This window comes from Danio rerio, chromosome 4, assembly GCF_052040795.2.
Source record: "Danio rerio strain M-AB ecotype USA chromosome 4, GRCz13ab, whole genome shotgun sequence".
NCBI lineage: Eukaryota > Metazoa > Chordata > Actinopteri > Cypriniformes > Danionidae > Danio > Danio rerio.
Genome location: NC_141024.2, coordinates 9,810,001 through 9,830,730, shown reverse-complemented (window position 1 = coordinate 9,830,730; position 20,730 = coordinate 9,810,001). Strand labels below are relative to the sequence as shown.

The window sequence follows — 20,730 nt, the reverse complement described above, 5'->3', positions numbered from 1 at the left end:
ACAGAGACAGAAATGCAAGTGAAACACGAGATTTAGCATTCAGAAAGGTCATGAAAGCCTTTACAAATATCAAGAGAACCTCGTGATTTACAGTGAATGTGAAGAGGGCATTAAAGAAGGTCAGACAGGGATGATAAGAGATACTGTACCTAGTTGTCATGATGTCTGCCCTGTATCCTGTGGACATATACAGTATATTAGACTACCAAATTATATTATTTCACTAGTCTTTGGTCATCAGAAAGTAAATAGCACTTAAAGCTGATGATTATGTCACTTTCACATAATTGTGGCATTTAAAATGGCAGACAGAATGTTTACCTTTTTATTTAAAAGCATCATAGGTAATGGAGGATTTATGGATAAAATGGACAAACAATGAATCAAGGACAGATGGATGAAATTAGTGAACAAATGATGGATGAAATTAGAAAACAACTAATGGATGGAAAAAACAAATGGAGATGGGCGGATGGATGGTTTGAACAAGGGATGGATGGACAGAACAACAATGGATGAATTGATGTATAGAATGAATAATGAACAATGGATGGATGGACAAACAGAATGACTGAATGTTAGATGGATGAATGGAACAAACCATTGAAAGTGGGTGAAACAAACAAACAGCAGATGGATGGAATGAACAATGAATGTAAATGAACAATGAATGGATGGATGAATGGACGGATGGATGGAATGAACAACTGATGGATGGATGGACAGACAGAATGAATGAATGGATGGATGGATGGATGAATGAATGGATGGATAAAAAAAACAACTGTGGAGGACCAAACAACAGATGAATGGATGAAACCAATTGATGGATGGAATGAACAATGCATACATTAGACCAAACAATGGACCATAGGGTGGGTGGGTGGATGGATTGATAAAATGTGGATGGAACAAACAAACAGATGGATGGCCTGAACAATCAATGGATGGATGGACAGATGGAAAGATGAATAGATAGATAAAAACAGTGGAACAACAACTAACTGATGGATAAATCTATTGATGGATTGAATGACCAACAAATGGATGGATGAAAAATACATTAGTGGATGTAACAAATGAACAACAGAAAGGGTAGATGCACTTCACCTTCAGCTATGCTCCTCTTCAGCATGTCATGCTTGGCTTGCAGTTTAGCTATGAGATTACTGCCTTCCAGATACTCCTTCAGTTTCTGCAGGAACACAAACACAGAACACAATCAATAATAATCCAACTACACTGAAAGATCTCATTGGTCTATTCATCCTGCTGCAACCGTTTTTATTCCGTATTGTGAAGCAGTTCATAGAAAAACGGAATATTAAATGACAAATCAGTGGGCGTGGCTTGTTTTTGCTACTGTGAGCTGATTGGATGTAGTAAAGTCGTCATTCCATTCAGACAAATCGAGAGTTATTTACAAACTAACAGACTCCTCCTCCCTCACCATTTCTGTTTGTTGACAGTTGGAGGGGCGTGGTTAAGTTAGCCACGCCCAATCCATCAGACAGACGTAATCTTGAGAATTTGCAGGTCAATACTACATCATCAAGCTCTTTCTTGTCTGATATAGGAGTGAAAGCCACTATATTTTTGAAGGAGTGCGTGTTTATTTACGGTGAAGTAGAAGAGCTCTGTTTCCTGCTGGTTGGCGCGTCTCTTGGCCAGGCTGGGTTTGCTGAGGTAAGTGTCTGATACGCTGGATTTGACCGACTCAGTGGAGCGACTGTGCTGGAAACTCTCAGAAACGTCGTAGTCCTCCATGTTCACCATGTCCTGGATGGTGCTGAGTGTGGCCTCTGATGTCTTTTTCACCTGCACAGAAAACAGAATTATTAGCCCCCCCCTATATTCTTTTATTTTTGCCATGATGACAGTACATAATATCCTCCTTACTAGATATTTGTTAAGACACTAGTATTTAAAGTGCAATTTAAAGGCTTAACTAGGCAAACTAGGGTAATTAGTCAAGTTATTGTATAACAGTGGCTTGATCTGTAGACAACTGCAAAAAATATTGATATATAAGAATAAGAGAGCTAATAATATTGACCTTAAAATGGTTTTAGTGGCTTTTATTCTATAGCCAAAATAAAACAAATAAGACTTTCTCTAGAAGAAAGAATATTATCGGAAATACTGTAAAATATTCCTTGTTAAACATAATTTGGGAAAATCACAGGAGGGCTAACACTTTTGACGTCGACTGTACATGCATACCAGCACACTCCTCAGCCACGATCATACATATTGTTTCCATCGTCTCTGCCTCTGCTGGAGTGTGTGGTTGTTTTTAAATCGCTGCTTGTTGGCAGACCAGCTGTTTCCTGCAGCTCTCAGCATGTGAAGGACAGAGCAGAAGTGCTGATGAACGCTGTATTACTGCAGTCTGCTTACACTGGAGAGACAGAGCGCCGTACGCTTATTCTTCCGTCCTCGCTTCTTTACATGGATATAAGCCAAATCCTGATTACAGTGTGTGTGTGTGTGTGTGTGTGTGTGTGTGTGATTGTTTGAAAACAAGAAGTTACAACAAGCTATTTTACTGTTAGCTCGGTTGGTTGGATGCAAACGATTTTTTTTTTTCTGAAATATTGAAATATACCCTAACTAGTTAACCTAATTAACCTAGTTGAGCCTTTTAATGTCACTTAAAGCTGAATATTTAGTATCTTGAAAAATATCTAGTCAAATATTAGTTACTGTCATCATGGCAAATATAAATAAGTTATTAGAGATGAGTTATTATAACTATTAGGCTTAGAAATGTGTTGTTTCCGTTAAACAGAAATTGGGGACAAAAACATACAGGGGGGCTTATAATTCAGGAGGGCGAATAATTCTGACTTTAACTGTATATATATATATATATATATATATATATATATATATATATATATATATATATATATATATATATATATATATATATATATATATATATATGTATATAATACCTGATGACTAACAGGGAAGGAAAAGGAGAAATGGAGGAGGTGTGTGTGCCTGTCATCTCATCCTTTATGCTCAGTAGGGGAACAGCAGCTGGAGAGGTGTTCATTTAAGATGTGTGTGTGTGTGTGTGTGTGTGTCTCACCTCCTCATTTTCGATCTTGAGTGTGGAGAGGCGCGACTGCAGCTGCTGGAATCGGAGGAGCAGTTCGGCCTGCACCTGCGGCAGTGCTGTGATTTGACTCACCTGAAATGTAAACATGCATAAATACAAACATTACGCGCAAACCGGTCTGCAACAAACAAATCATTTCAGCTCGTTTTAGTTGTAAATCCTTCTTTTCTTCCTTTTTATTTGACTAAAATAAGTGAATACAGTCAATTCATCAAGCATAACACAATAGTTTTAAAAACAAAACTTATTTCCAGTTTCAGGCGTTTAGGAACTTTTTAAGCAGTGTTGGATATAAAAGTAATACATTACAATCTTAAGAAATACATCTTAAAGGGATAGTTTAACCAAAAGTTTAAAGTTACTCATTATTTAGTCTCCCTTAAGTGGTTTTAAACTTTAAGCTCCTTTCTTCCGTTAAACACAGAGGAAGATATTATAAGAATGTTAAAAACCTGTAACACTGACATTCATGGTAGGAAAACAAATACTACTATGAAAGTCAATGGTTACAGGTTTTCAGCATTCTTCAAAATGTCTTCAACAGAATAAAGAAACTCAAAGGTTTGAAGCAAATTAAGGGAGAGTAAATGATAACAATTTTCATTTTGGGTGAACTACCCTTTCATTTACTGTCTTGCCCAGTCACACAAGATGCTTTGATCTGAATTATAAATATGCATAAATACACAAACCGGTCAGCAACAAGCAAATCATTCAGCTTGTTTTAGTCTTGGCCTTTTAAGCAATTTTCAAGCAGCGTTGGGTAAAATAAGTAATATTTTATAATCCTAAGAATGAAGTCTAAACGAGATAGCTCACCCCTTAAGTGGTTTTAAACCTTTATCTTTCACCCATTGAATGCAGAAGAAGATATTTTGAAGAAAGCTGAAAACCTGTAACCTGGTAGGAGGGGTTACTTTACTGTCCCATCCACAGATACTAAAATGACTAAAACCTCATATACTGTAAGCATCATTTAGTTTTTTTTTGCAATGTAAATATTCTCGCTATTCACAAATATTCTCACTATTTTAGAGGAAAAGGAAAGGATTATTTTTTGAATGGACTGTGATTTTACTTCTCTAATGTGAAAAAAAGTACAAAAGTCGTAAACGCATTGCTTTAAACGTTATCCTACATTACTTTTTGTATGTAATTTTATGTAATTAATGTATTGTGTGGAGGTAAATGAAGGTTATACAGTGTTGTTGATAGCAGAGCTTCTCTATTTAAACAAGAGGGGAAAAAAACCCTGCAAGTTCTAAAACAGATCAAGCTTCAGCCAGGTCAGAAAAAGTAACGCAAAAAGAACGCATTACTTACCATAAAAAGTAACTAAGTAACACAACTAGTTACTTCTTTGGGGGAGTAACTCTATATTGTAATGCATTACTTTCAAAAGTAACTTTCCCCAACACTGCAACTTAAAGTTATAACAAGGCAAGCTTAATGGGGACAGCTGATTAGTCATGTGGATGTCAATCTCAATTTGCCGGAGTTTATTCAGTAAATGCCATCTCCTATTACTCCAATTAAATCTTTTTTTTATGTCCAAGCGATGGCTAAAACATATGCAAATAAAGGATTTTTTATTCTAAATTTTCCATTACTTCCCTCTCATGTGATACTTCAAAATATATATTAACACAGGGTGATGAAAACTGAGCTAACTTGTTTTGTGTCATCTAAAGATGAACGCAAACATGTCTGAAAACACCTTTTTGGTACTTAATAAATACAAATGTAGAAGAATTCATCAGTACATTTTTTCACTTGGCAGACAAACGATGAAGATGCCCAAACATAATCATTTTCTCCACAGAAATAATAGTGCTTTTAATGAATGCATGTATATATGTGCTTTGGACACTAGGTGGCGTCTGACCTGGTCTCCCATGTGTGGCTGAAAGGTAAAGCGTGTAGGAGGAGTGAAGGATGTTGGGTGAGTCTCCATAAATCGCTGCCGGTCATTACCGGGGTCCAGCCCTTCCACGGCCCCCTCCAAAATATCCAGGCCCTCGTGTCGAGATGTTTCCAAACTGTACTCGGCTGATAGGTAGGTCCGCAATGCCCGACTCAAGCCCGCATGATAGCCGAGATCACAACACTGTTAACACACGTACACATGCAGTTGCAATCAGAATTATTAGCCCCCCTTTGTTTTTTTATTTATATTATTTTTATATTTCCCAAATGATGTTTAACAGAGCAAGGACATTTTCACAGTATGTCTGATAATATTTTTTTTTTCTGCTGGAGAAAGTCTTAATTGTTTTATTTCGGCTAGAATGAAAGCAGTTTTTAATTTTTTAAAACCATTTTAAGGACCAAATTATTAGCCTTTTTAGGCAATTTTTTTTTTGATAGTCTACAGAACAAAACACTGTTATACAATAACTGACCTAATTACCCTAATCTGCCTAGATAAGCTAATTAACCTAGTTAAGCCTTTAAATGTCACATTAAGCTGTAAATATTATTTACTGTCATCATGGCAAAGATAAAATAAATCAGTTATTAGAGATGAATTATTAAAACTATTATGATTGGAAATGTGCTCTTTGTTAAACAGAAATTGGGCAAAAAAACAAACATGGGGGCTAATAATTCAGGGGGGCTAGTAATTCTGATTTCAACTGTTCATACAAACACATTGTGCTACAAAATATATAGTTTCAGCAGTTCAGAACATGTGATTGTTGAGTTAATGCAATCAGTTTTTCAATTAGGTTTAAGGCATATTATAGTACTGAGTCTGCACTGCTACGGCTGATGAATGAATTTTTGTTATTTAGGGACTCAGAGCACTCTGTGATCCTTATGCTTCTTGACCTTCTTTCAAGCTTTTGACACAATAGACCAAGGATCACCAAACTTGTTCCTGGAGGTCCCTAAACCCGGCAGGGCACACGACCTCCAGAAATGAGACTGGTGATCCCTCCTGTAGACCATGAGATCCCTATTTCCCTTCTTGAGATATTGGTGGGCATTCAGGGTTCTGCTCTTAAATGGTTTAAATGTTATTTGTCAAACAGAACCTTTTGTGTTAATGATGGTCAGACTCTTCATCCTCCAGACCCGTTATATGGAGCTCCGCAAGGGTCTATCCTTGGACCTATTTTCTTTTCTTTATATATTTTACCTCCAGGATCTATTTTTCATAAATAATGGGTGGCTTTTTTATTTTTATGCTGACAACACTCAGATTTATGTCCCTCCTAAAAATAATGATAAAAATGGCCTTGACCTCCATATGAGATGTCTAATCGAGGTTAAGGCTGTCATCAATTGCCCTCTGAAATTATTAGATTTTAGTGACATAATTCATTGGATTTGGATATTAGAACAATTAAATGACAGATAAAACAATACACAGGGCAACAGATACAATGATAGACACAATTACAGAACGATTGAAAGACAGAAGATGAATAGAGAATGACAATAGAGAATACTACTTCTCTATTAATGACAATAGAGAATGACAATAATACATAGAGATCAATACAATTAAACTATCTATCCATCTACCTATCTATCCATCCATCTATCGTTCCATCCATCTATCGTTCCATCCAACCATCCATCCATCCATCCATCCATCCAATTATCCATCCATCCATCCATCAACTCATCAAAAACCTGTTGTTAGAAACCTAGGGTTTCAGTTCGATAAGGATCCAAAATTTAAATTTACTCAGTTGTTGAATCCAGTTTTTTCCATTGACGACTGGAAGATGAAGACTTTTTATAAATTAACACTTTTAAATAGGGCTGGGCGATTAATTGAAAAGTAATCGAAATCAACATCTAATTTTTCCAGATACATTTTTTCAATTACTTTCCCTATTGTGTGTGGAGTCACGTGACCTCGCTCTGTTGAGGCTGAATTATACTTATTTTATTATGATTATTGGGCATGAATTATTATATTATGGGTGTTGCAGATGAAAGTGAAGATGGTTGTGGAGTTGCGGAAGAAAGTGAAGAGCGGGGCGGGGCGATTTAAGAGGTGCTGGATCCGTATCAAATCTGGTTCAAACTCTGATTGTGTTAATTTATCATAATATAACTCTATAATATCAACACTAATACATTTCACACAATTGATTTTCATAGAGGACAGTGTAGTGCTGCTGCTTAAAACCATTTATGATAGACAAACTATAGTTTTAAAGGAAAAGTTCACACCAAAAATGAAGATTTGGTATATTTTACTAGCATTTTTTCTTACAATGGATGTCACAGTCTTTAAAATATCTTGAAAAACATCTATCTGTGAAATTCAAACCGGTTTTGAATAATTTTTGAATGAACTATCCCTTTAAAGCGTTTATCTGGAAATTATCCAGCACGGCTTGTGTTGTCAGGGTTAATTTGAAGGGGTTTTTCATCCAGGCTTTTACTGTATATCTCGCTTCCCGCCCCCACACAGTCTCTCTCTTTTAGCCACCCACGTTCACATATTCTCCTGCTGTCTTTATCTCGGTGCGAGCAGGTTTGACCTCCGTGAAGGTCAGAGAGACGCAGCGCTACGATCGGCCAGATATTGCTGACCACCATCGGCCTGCAGAAAACTCTAATGAGCAAAACAACAGACACAGCAAACCGAAGCTCAACCTGTGTGAGAAATAGTACCTTTCTGAAGCATTGAGGAAACTACTGGACTCAACCAAGCATCAGACTGAGTGTGCAAGTTACTCATATGCTCTTGGGTTGTGGAAAGAATGAAAGTGAAAATCACAACGAATGGCATGCATCCATCCATCTGTCCATCTGTCCATCTGTCCATCTGTCTGTCTGTCCGTCCATCCATTTATCGTTCTATCTATTGTTCTGTCTGTCTGTCTATCTATCTATCTGTCTGTCTGTCTGGTTATCTATTGTTCTATCTCGTTCTGTCTGTCTGTTTGTGTTTGTCTGTCCATCCATTTATTGTTCTATCTATCGTTCTGTCTGTCTGTCTGTCTGTCTGTCTGTCTGTCTGTCTGTCTGTCTGTCTGTCTGTCTGTCTGTCTGTCTGTCTGTCTGTCTGTCTGTCTGTCTGTCTGTCTATCTATCTATCTATCTATCTGTTTATCTATTGTTCCATCTCGTACTGTCTGTCTGTTTGTGTATGTCTGTCTGTCTGTCTGTCATTCTATCATTCTGTTGTTCTATTTATCATTGTATCTGTCTGTCTGTTTACGTTGTTTACGGCAACCAGTTGATTTTACAGAGTTTGAGTTTACTTAAAACGAGTAAACCCTTGCTTTTAATCGATAAAACCCCCCACTTGACTTTACATAAGTCAGAAAACCTGTTGCCTTAAAATGATATGAATTATATATGAAATTAAAATAGAAAGTGAACTTATTTTAGTCAGGATGGGTTTATTCAGTACTTAGTAGTCAACATGTCACTTTTAAGGCAATAGGTTTATGCAATTTTCTTAAGTAACTAATTGCTTTGCTTACACTTTACCTGAAGGAGGTGTTCATATGAACTTTAAAAAGCTCATACTATTATTAAACCTTTATAATCATGACATGACACATCAGGATTTTATGCATGCTTTCGACAACTGTCTTTGTGTCATTCGCAAGGATAGCATTGATTTAGATTACCAAACATATCATAACCTGTCTTTGTCATGACACTACCGAGACAGCATAACTTATTATGACTCTGTCATAAACATGATTGCCATGAGGCCATTATAACTGAATTGAAATGAATTTTATAACCTCGTCATTAATATTTTTTCCTTGACCTTCACTACAATTGAATTTTTCATAAAAATGTCATCAAACATCATGAAATATTAATGACGCTGTTAGAAAATGATTCAACAGAGTATTGACACTTTTAAATGATACATTTTAATAACAAATTCAGTTTGTTCCACTGAAAAAAGTGATCAAAAAAATGTTCATGACACTTTTATAATTGCCTCAAGACAATCATGCTTTATGGATGGATGGATGGATGGATGGATAGATGGATAGATGGATAGATAGATAGATAGATAGATAGATAGATAGATAGATAGATAGATAGATAGATAGATAGATAGATAGATAGATAGATAGATAGATAGATAGATAGATAGATATATCAAAAGACTTCAGGACAGTGTAGACTACTCAGTAAGCACTAACTAGCACACTACTACTGCTTTCCAAACATGTCCTGTTTCAGAATGCACTAATGTGTGTTTGTAATTAAAGGCTTAATCTCCAACCCATCCTGTCTGCATTTGTCTCTAATTAAAGGCAATGGAGGCTGCCTTAATTAGTGATTATTAATCAGGACTATAATTCGTTACGGTGCTTGCTGAAAAAGCAAATAACGCAACCCACAACACCGTGCCCTTCATGCAGCGGCAATTTCCTGCCGTCGATTCACAGTCAGATACTCACGTCAGTCAGATGCGACAGGTCGTGGATGTAATATTTAAATAGAGAAGCGTTCGTGGCCTCCAGGGTCAACAGATACTCGTTCCGTGCTTTCATAACCTTCAGTTTGTTCTCCGAGTACTTGGCTTGGCGCTGAAAAAAAAGGGAGTGAGATAGAGGTTAAAGGATAGCAAAAGAAGGACAGAGTGTTGAGTAAGTGCTATATCTCCATCAGGGCATGAAGATAAAATGCTTTTATTGACAGACTATCGACCAACTTGTGTCTAATAGCAGAGTGTCGGGCTTGGCTTAAGTCTGGTGATTGTTATTTCTCCCTTAATTAAAGTTTCTCAGCTGCTGGTAAAACCCACTGATCTTTTAAAGAAACAATATTATTACATCAAGTAGGGAGCATTCAGATACATTAATGATAAAGTGTCAATATTGATGACTTTGGTGATCCATAAATGTCTTATTCATTCATTCATTCATTTTCCTTTCGGCTCAGTTCCTTTATTAATCAGGGGTCGCCAACTCGCCATAGCAGAATGAACCGCATATGTTTTACACAGTAGATGCCCTTCCAGCTGCAACCCAGTACTCGGAAACAAATGTTTTACTGTCAATACTAATTCTTTGATGAAGTAAAGGTTGAGAAGCACAGTACTTCTTGGGAATTATACTATGGGGGTTGTTGAATGCTTGATTCTGATTGGTTGATTCACACAGAATGTGTTTTTTCCATTCCAATTTGCTTTTCCATTAAAAACAAAGACTGCTTGAAAAGAATATACTGTATGTACATTTTATATAAATTAGATAATTTAAAGTATGTTAATTGGTTGATGTCCAAATAAATTGCTAACATGTGTATATCATTTTTTTGTATTGAAATATATGGAGAGTAAAATATACTTTCTAAAATGGTCAAAACATTTATTTATCTACACATATTAAGAAATACATTGCAAATATACAAAAAAATAGGCACAAACATATTTGATAAAATATTTTGCAATGTCATTTTATGCAAATATATTTTAGGACATTTGCACAATTTTACTAAATATATTGCAAAATATATTTTTACTGCATGAGAATGCTTGATTTTGATTGGTTGATTCACATACAGTTGAAGTCAGAATTGTTAGCCCCCCTTTGAATTTTCTTTTTTCTTTATTTTAATATTTCCCAAATGATGTTTAACAGAGCAAGGGAATTTTCACAGTATGTCTGATAATATTTTTTCTTCTGGAGAAAGTTTTATTTGTTTTATTTCGGCAAGAATAAAAGCAGTTTTTAATTTTTTAAACACCATTTTAGGGTCAAAATTATTAGCCCCTTTAAGCTATATATTTTATTTAGATATAAAAATTTTAAAAGTCTACAGAACAAACCATTGTTATACAATAACTTGCCGAAATACCCTAACCTGCCTAGATAACCTAATTAACCTAGTTAAGCCTTTAAATGTCACTTTAAGCTGTATAGAAGTGTGTTGAAAAATATCTAGTCAAATATTATTTACTGTCATCATGACAAAGATAAAATAAATCATTTATTAGAGATGAATCATTAAAACTAATATTTTTAGAAATGTGTTGAAATAAATCTGCTCTAAGTTAAACAGAAATTGGGGAAAAAAATAAACAGGGGGGCAAATAATTGAGGGGGGCTAATAATTCTAACTTCAACTGTATATCAAAACCTTTCATAAAAGTTGTCTTTAAACTATCGTCTTGGGAAAATTTTTTGATCCACTTTAAATGTTGACAAGAATTACAAATAGAAAGTTTAAGGAACAAATCATTTGAAATAACGCCTGTTGTTACATCATAAAATAATTAACTCATATTTTTATAATCAATGTAATGCATCTCTGCTGAATAGAGCATAATAAAGCATTTCATGCTCCCGATTTACTTCATAGAAAAAAAAAGCACTGTTGTTTCTGTCCATCAGATCTCCTTTCTGCCTATTCTGGTCAATAGTGTAACCACTGCCTACTTTAACCTCTCCTCCTCCTTAAGAAAGATGAGAAAAATGAATGCAGTGCCAAAATGGTGTAAACACATGGTGCATCACCGGGGTATATATGCTGGAGAATGAATGCTCTGACGAGAAACTACTGTATATATAGACTGCCTCATTTACAGTCTGACATTATAGTCTCCTGGGTAAGTTTATACTCGTGTAGAAACCATACTGTGCCCGGTTATAGAACAGACTGCAAAACTGCAGCTTATATTTGCTTTTCTTCCCTAGAGATAATCTATAAATATGTTCTGATCGCACATGCTGTTCCTCTAAAATATGAAGCACTAGATGAGTGTTATAATATCTTTCAGTTTAGCTACATAAAATTACATTATTTTAGTGATAAATTAAACAAAAACAAAAAAGACCAACATAATAATCAAGCATTAAATCATCTAAGCTAACCAGAGGAACAAAATCGGCCTCATTTTCAAGCTGGTTATGCATAAATCAGAAATAATTCCCTCGTAATGTCCGCCGGATTGCTCCAGATCTCCAGTTCACAGCGTTTCATCAAGACAAATGAACTTTGCACTATTTCTGGAAACACATCTGGCACATTAAAATGCAAGGAATCTCATTTGCATAGTGGATAATGCACTCACATCACAAACAGCAAAATACACAGGTACATTACAATAGGTGTAACAATACGGTTTTATTTTCTTAAATCAGAAGGCATGGATCTTTTGGTTTGGTTCACGTGTTCTTCAAACCACTGCATGTGAGGAATTTCAATTCATGCATCTTCGTTTCGATCAATATCGATGCTTAAATCCCAAGGTCAGTCTTCTAGTCTTGCCATTTCAGTTGATGCATTAATAAAGCTTCACCAGACTCATCTTAAAATATAATGTCACTGATGATCACTTAAAGACATTAGTCATGAAAACGAGTAATGAAAGCCACTGCTGAAATTACTGCATCTCAAGACTGAATTGGGAGAACAAATTATGTTATATGTTATTAGTTATACATCTTAAAAAGGTTTAGTGCACCTCAAAATGAACTTCAGTTGAACACAAAAGAAGATACTTTGCAGAATGTTGTAACACAAAAGCTATTGACATCAATAGTCAGGTGAAAAACGACGGATGTCAATGGCTGACAAAAAACATCTTCTTTTGCGCTCAAATGATGACAGACTTACAATTTTTGGGTAAACCGTTCCTTTAATATTAAAGAAACTGGCATATCTAAATATTTGAAGTGCTTTTTTTTATGTTTCTTATTATTAATAGTAAAAGTAGTATTAAAAGTATTAATATAACATCATAATAATAAATATTAATTGAACGTAACAGTTTGGGATCTGTTGTTAATTTAAGCCTTTAATATTATAAAATTGTGCAGATAGTAGCGCTTCCTATTCATTTTAAAACATCATCTAGATTTGGATTTTTTAGCATTAAATCTAAAGACAACGAAAAGTGTTTAGTAAACAACTGTTCAACAAAAAACATGCAAATAAAGCTTCACCAGATGTTGCATAGCACACCACTCATCTCGAAATATAGTATCACTGATGTGTTCATCCCTTAATGGAGGTTTAAAATTAAATAGTCATAATAGACGAGTAATGAAAGCCACTACCTATATAATTGCATTTCAAGATTGAATTGGAAAAACAAACTATATGTAATTAGATATAGATCTTAAAAGGGCATAGTTCACCTCAAAATGAACTTCTGTTGAACACAAGAGAAGGTATTTTGCAGAATGTTGTTACATGAAAGCTATTGAGATAAATAATAGGGGGGAAAAACGACGAATGTCAATGGGTGCCAAAAAACATATCTTTTTTTTGTGCTCAAATGATGACAGAATTACAATTTTTGGGTAAACCGTTCCTTTAATATTAAAGAAACTGCCTTATCTACATGTTTGAAGTGCTTTTTTTTGTTTATTATTATTAGTAGTAAAAGCAGTAGTATTAAAAGTATTATTATAACATCATAACAATAAATATGAATTGATTTTAACAGGTTGGGACCTGTTGTTAATTAAAGCCTATAATATTATAATATTGTGTAAGTAATAGCGCTTCCTATACATTTTAAAACATCATCTAGATTTGCATTTTTTTATCATTAAATTTAAAGACAGAGAAAAAAGTGTTTAGTAAACAACTGTTCAACAAAAAACATGCAAATAAAGCTTCACCAGACGTTGCATAGCACACCACTCATCTCGAAATATAGTATCACTGATATTTCATCACTTAATGGAGGTTTAAAATTAAATAGTCATAATAAACGAGTAATGAGAGCCACTACCTAAATAATTGCATTTCAAGATTGAACTGGAAGAACAAATTATATGTAATTAGATATAGATCTTAAATTGGGGATAGTTCACCTCAAAATGAACTTCTGTTGAACACAAGAGAAGGTATTTTGCAGGATGTTGTAACAAAAGCTATTGAGATAAATAGTAGGGGGGAAAAACGACTGATGTCAATGGGTGCCAAAAAACATATCTTTTTTTTTTGCGCTCAAATGATGACAGAATTACAATTTTTGGGTAAACCGTTCCTTTAATATTAAAGAAACTGCCTTATCTACATGTTTGAAGTGCTTTTTTTATTGTTTATTATTATTAGTAGTAAAAGCAGTAGTATTAAAAGTATTATTATAACATCTTAACAATAAATATGAATTGATTTTAACAGGTCGGGACCTGTTGTTAATTAAAGCCTTTAATATTATAATATTGTGTAAGTAATAGCGCTTCCTATACATTTTAAAACATCATATAGATTTGGATTTTTTTATCATTAAATTTAAACACAGAGAAAAAAAGTGTTTAGTAAATAACTGTTCAATAAAAATCATGCAAATAAAATAGGATTTATTTAGTTTTAAGTCGTCCCATGCTTTACTGAAAACATACAAAACTAGTGTAATAACTGAACTGTAATTTTACAAGCTTTTACACTACTAGAAAGAACACAAAGATTACCAAAAATAAAGATAAAACAGAATAAAGCACACACAAAAAGATCGGGAGCTCACCTTCTCCTTCATCTTCTGGATCTTGCGGGCCGCGTTGCGCCGTTGGTGGCGGTCTTCGGTGCGCAGACTGAAGACGGCCTCTCCGCCTCGGCCCTGTCGCTCACCCTGCCTCTCCGCCTCTTTTAGCTTATTCTCGGCACTCAGAGTCTCGGTGTGATACATGTGATACGTCTTCATCACCTGCAGGGGCAGAGCAGCCACAAAACAATATTACTCGCAATGCTAGAGCCTAAACGCCTTCCAATTGAACAGATTTTTTCATAAATGTTTATCATGCCTGTGTGCCTGCATTTTTTTGGTCATTTTTGTTAAATTCGAATAATGATACAAATAATGATCCAATGATACAAAAACTGCAACAACAACACCATGATGTGTACCCAATTGAGTGCTCATGAATTTAAAACAAAAACAAAAAATGTAATACTTGGGGAAACGCTGCTTTAGGCAGAGCCGACAAAGTCAATTTATTAAGGTGCTGTAAATGGAATCACTATTTGTTCTATCATAATGTGCGATTATTAGATGTAGCTTGAATGGATTTATTGTTAATGGCTTGGAATTACAATTTCCATATGAAATCTGACACATGGCCATATGTGAACATAGCATATATATTTGAACATACAGTTGAAGTCAGAATTATTAGCCCCCCTTTAACTGTTTTTCTCTTTTTTAAATATTTCCCAAATGATGTTTAACAGGGCAAGGAAACTTTCACATCATGTCTGATAATATTTTTTCTTTTGGAGAAAGTCTTATTTGTTTTATTTCGGCTAGAATAAAAGCAGTTTTAATTTTTTTAAGAAACACTAAAAAAATTGCTTGTGTCTAAAAGGTTCTTTCTGTGAGCCAATCGGCATTTCGAATGCACGCACGAGGACCAATCAGGATCAGTTGACAGTGGGAAAGACCAGAAAGAAACACAAAATCAGAGTCGACTCAATAATGCCGCACCACACATGATGGAAACTGAAAAGATGTGTAAATGATTTCTAAGCATTTTCTGACATTGAGATGAAATGTTACATTTTAGATTGTTGAAAAAGAATTATAAAAAGACATGTCATATATTAAATGTGAAATATTTTTATTTGTGTGTGTATATATATATATAGGTAGCGAAGCATTTTTCAGGATTATTAAACTCCTTTGCTCATTGTCAGTTTTCTTTTAAAGTCTTTAAATTTGATATCAAGCCTTAATTTAACACTTAATTTAACTCATGAGGCATGTAATTCAATAAATAGAATTGAGTAATTCATATGAAGCATATAATTCAATAAATATTACCATATTAGTAGCATAACATTAACAGCTGCACTGGACAAAATATTTAGCACAGCATTGTATCTTAAATTTAAACAAGAAAAAAAATCATCCTAAAACATTAAATAAATTTTATATAAAGCAAAAATGAACACCATTTTTAAAATGTAATTTTAACACCAATTTTTATTTTATTTATTTAATAGGCAGGTTGATTGTATTTCTTGAAAAGCAATGCTTCGATTAATGATCTGCCAGGCACAATTCCAAGCAGAATTAGAAGCTTCTATCTGCATTTGCCCAGTTGTTTTTACCCCAATTTGGAAATTTAAGAGTGATCAGGGTCTCTGTCATGTTAATGTATGAAAGAGAACAGTTACACACATATGGTTTCCTGTATGAAATGCAAAACCTTTAAAGCTCAATCTCAAAATCATTCAGAGAAACTTTTAATTCCAAGGTGATGATATAACAGATATACGGTGTGGTATATATTTACATTCTTTAAACTCATAAATACAGTCATTTTGTCATGACTTGAACAAACATGTAATGCATTTAACATTAACGTTTTTTAACCATCATGCTAATGTTAGCATAGCTAGTCTTTCTGATGACATTTCACAAATGAGGGACAAACCATTGCTGTTAATATTTGATGTGTAAAGTGAGCCAGCATTAAACATGATATTTGGAGAGAAAGCTCCAGCTGTCAAAAGAAAAAAACCCTTCTTGCTACATGCTAAATCATGCAACATTCTCTCTGTTCGGCTCTCAAACTCTGATGTAAATCCTTCTCAACAAGGACACAGAACTGCTTACACGAAGGCTGCAGTGGGGTGGAAACTTCTTGAACTTTGAGTACTTTGGTTCAGAGAATTCATCTCATTTTTAGCGTGTTCCTCGCCTTAGCGATAAGCTCGGCTGACAGATTTAATGCGTGCTGCGTGTTTTTGTTTTATCAAGGTTATTTATGCAAGAGCTGCTGGCTTTTAAGACTTCAGACCTGTCAAACAAGCTCACATCCAGGTCAAATATACATAACTGTGCTTAAAAACAATTACAGACGAATGACATTTCTGCTTCGGATTAAGAAATTGCTTAATGTAAAGCATATTGCTACTATGATTAGCATGCTACAAACAACAACACATAATTCAGAGTTAAAGGTACATTTCCAGAACATTTCCAGCATTTATTAATGTGTTGAATAAGTGTGCTACTCGTACTTTACTAGCATGGTTAATTTATTAACAATTTAACATGGTGTTAGCATGACTTAACATGTTGCTAACAAGTTTGTTACATGAATTTTCATGTAAAATATTTTGTGAGGAACTTATGTAATTCTTCGTGACTATATGTTCTTTATCAGACTATAAGTCTGATAAAGGGCTAAATATGGACCAATCCTGCTGAAAAATCCAGCTTAAACCAGCCTAGGCTGGTTGGCTGGTTTTAGCTGGTCAACCAGGCTAGTTTTAGAGGGGTTTTGGCCATTTCCAGGATGGTTTCCAGCCATTTCCAGCCTGGTCTTAGCTGGTCAGGCTGGAAAATGACCAGCTAAATCCAGCTAAAACCAGCTTGACCAGCCTGGTTTAAGCTGGACATAGCTGGTTTTGGCTGGGCTCCCAGCCTGGCTAGGCTGGTCAAGCTGGTTTTAGCTGGTCATCTCCCAGCCTGACCAGCTAAGACCAGGCTGGAAATGGCTGGAAACCAGCCTGGAAACGGCCAAAACCCCTCTAAAACCAGCCTGGTCAACCAGCTAAAACCAGCCAAGCAGCCTAGGCTGGTTTAAGCTGGATTTTTCAGCAGGGAAATCCGAAAGGAAAACAAAACAAAGACCTCATCGATATTTGGTCTATATGTTCGGACTAAATCTGACTGGCAAAACAAAGACCACGTCCATATTTGGTCTATGTTTGGACCAAATCTGACTGGCAAAACAACCACGTCCAAATTTGGTCTATGTTTGGACCAAATCTGACTGGCAAAACACCCATGTCAATATTTGGTCTATGTATGGACCAAATCCGATGGACCAAATACAGACCAATTTTTGACGGCGATATTTGGGCTAAAAGAAGTCTATGACGGACCGACTTGATTTAGCCCAAAAAACAACGGTCGAAAGGATGTCTCGTGCTGGGTGGGGTTACTGATAGCATGACTTAACATGTTGCTGACAAGTTTCTTACATGAATTTTCATGTTGTTTAACATGTTTCTAGCATGGTGAGATACTGTTTTATATTACTAGACATGTTTTAACATACCTACAATGGTTCTAACATGGTTATGTTTGGTATTTCCAGCATGTAATAACTATAAAGAATTAAACACTTTTCTAGCACAAATTATCATCTTGATTAGCATGTCAATACATTGCTAAGTCAAATGTACATAACTGTGCTAAAAAACAATTACAGATGAATACACATTTCTGTTTTGGATCCTAGAAAGTCTTAAGAAATTGCTTAATGTATAGCATATTGCTACTATGATTAGCATGCTACAAACAACAACATATTGCTCACGCGGGTTAACATTTAAAGGTGCATTTCTAAAACTAATTAACATGTTAAATAAGTGTGCAACTCATGCCTTTCTAGCATGGCTAATCAATTAATGATTTAACAAAGATATGTTACTGTTTGCATGACTTAAAATGTTGCTAACAAATTTCTAACATTGATTCACATGTTGCTAAGATGTTTCTAGCATGGTTAGATAGCGTTTTATATTACTGTTTTAACATGACTAGAATGGCTCTAACATGGTTATGTTTGGTATTTCTAGCATGTAATAACTTCATGTTTATAAAGTGTTAAACACTTCGCTAGCACGAATTATCATCTTGATTAGCATGCATCAACACATTGCTCGGCTGTTTCTACCGTGCCTACCATAATGTTATGTTAGCATGAATTATTAAACTGTCATCACAAAGCAAAGAGCAATTCAGAAATGCTAGATCCAGAAAAAGAAGTGAGATGAAAGCGATGCAGTTTTGGAGGAGGAAAAGTGAGAGAGTGTCGCCGATGACGGAGGAGCTGAATTACATATTGACGGAGTGATAAAATGAGAGCGAGAGAAAAGCGCCAGCAAAGTGATGGGATGAAGAAGTAATCCAAAAAGAGATTGAGTGGCTGATGAGAGAGAATGAGACAAGCTCACCGTGTAGAGTTCGTTAAGGATCTTCATCAGGTCTTCTTGCAGCTGGAAAATGATCTCTTTGCTCTGTGGGAAGAAAAAAAACAGGAGGTGTGTTATAAAGGACGGAGCGAGGGTCAACTCTGATGTACAGCCAAGAAATTGCTCTTCTCGCTTTGTCAATTCTGAACTAACATGACAGATCAAAACAAGTCGAATGTCCAATTATCTGTTGCAGCGTGTTCATTCTCCAATGTTTAGGTTCATCAGATACACCCGGTCACTTTATTTTGCATTCCACTAGTGATCAGTAATGAACTTTATGTCTATGTCTATTCAGTTTTTAATATGCGTTAAAACATTACTCACAGCAAGAAGGTCACAGGTTTGAGTCCCAACTGGGTCAGCTGGCATTTCTGTGTGGAGTTTGCATGTTCTCCCCGTGTTAGCGTGGGTTTCCCCCACAGTCCAAAGACATGTGCTATAGGTGAATTGAATAAACTAAATTGGCCTTAGTGAATTAGTATGTGTGTGAATGCGAGAGTGTATGAGTGTTTTCCAAAACTGGGTTGCAGCCAGAAGGGTATCCACTGTGTTAAAGTCTTCATAGAGGACATTTCCCAAAGAGGCCAGAATTACAGTAGTGTTGGGCACTGGAGCTGATCTGACAGGACCGTACTCACCTTCTTGAGCAGACGCATGTTGTCCTCGCTGACATGTGTGAAGCGAGTGATGACGTTGTTGAGGTAAAGGTCGCTCAGTGTGGCGTGGTCTTTACTCTCCCTCCTCACCTGGTTCAGCAGCAGATACCAGCAGTTCACTGGAGACAGCAGATTCTGGTCCTTCCTTGGGAACACACCAACATCAGCAGAGTTAATAGAGCTTAATACACTAAAAGCACGAGACTAAAGCTAGTTTTGCCACCTGGAACTAATTAAACACTAACAACCAAATCAATCAATGAATCAATAAGTCAATGAATGAATCAATCATTGAGTGAATGAATCAATAAGTAAATAAGTCAATGAATAAATCAATAAGTCAATGAATCAATGAATCACAATAATTCAATGAATCAATAAGTCACTGAATGATTGAATTAATAAGTCAATGAATTAATAAGTCAATGAATTGATAAGTCAATGAATCACAATAAGTTAAATAATCAATAAGTCAATGAATGAATGAAGTCAATGAATCAATAAAGCAATAAGTTGCTGAATTAATAAGTCAATGAATCAATAAGTCAATGAATTAATGGATCAATCAGTCAATGAATCAATGAGTCAATGAATCAATAAGTCAATTAATCAATAAGTCAATGAATTAATGAATCAATAAGTCAATGAATCAATAAGTCAATGGATGAATGAAACAATAAGTCAATTTATGAATGAACCAATAATTCATCCAATGAATGAATCAATAATTCAATCAATTAATAAATCAATAAGTCACTGAATGAATGAATCAATAAGTCAATGAATCAATAAGTCAATGAATCAATGAACAAATCAATCAATAGGTCAGCCAATCAATGTACCAATTAATAGGTCAGTTAATGAATAAATCAAGTCAGTTAATCAATTAATGAATCAACAAGTCAATCAATAAATGAATCAAGTCAATGAATCAATAAGTCAAGGAATCGACAAGATAAGGAATCGATAAGCCAGTGAATCAATAAGTCTATCAATAAGTCAATAAATATATGAATCAATAAGTCATTTTCTTTTTCGGCTTAGTTCCTT

The 20,730-nt window shown here is 35.1% G+C and overlaps 1 protein-coding gene across 4 annotated transcripts in view; it reads right to left on the bottom strand.

Annotated features, from left to right (window-relative positions):
- Positions 1-20,730, bottom strand: part of srgap1b (SLIT-ROBO Rho GTPase activating protein 1b) — a 58,821-nt gene that overhangs the window by 12,939 nt on the left and 25,152 nt on the right. For 3 of the 4 annotated variants that reach the window (XR_015482039.2, XR_015482040.2, XM_087246772.2), the window contains exons 3-11: positions 19,663-19,825; positions 19,004-19,066; positions 14,559-14,738; positions 9,532-9,660; positions 5,016-5,237; positions 3,101-3,202; positions 1,621-1,818; positions 1,111-1,195; positions 150-177 (exon numbers count right to left, since the gene is read on the bottom strand). Coding sequence is in view for 2 of the 4 variants with exons in the window: in XM_087246772.2 (XP_087102898.1) it covers positions 150-177; positions 1,111-1,195; positions 1,621-1,818; positions 3,101-3,202; positions 5,016-5,237; positions 9,532-9,660; positions 14,559-14,738; positions 19,004-19,066; positions 19,663-19,825 (1,170 nt within the window). In the remaining 2 variants the exon portion in view is untranslated. 4 annotated transcript variants of the gene reach the window in all.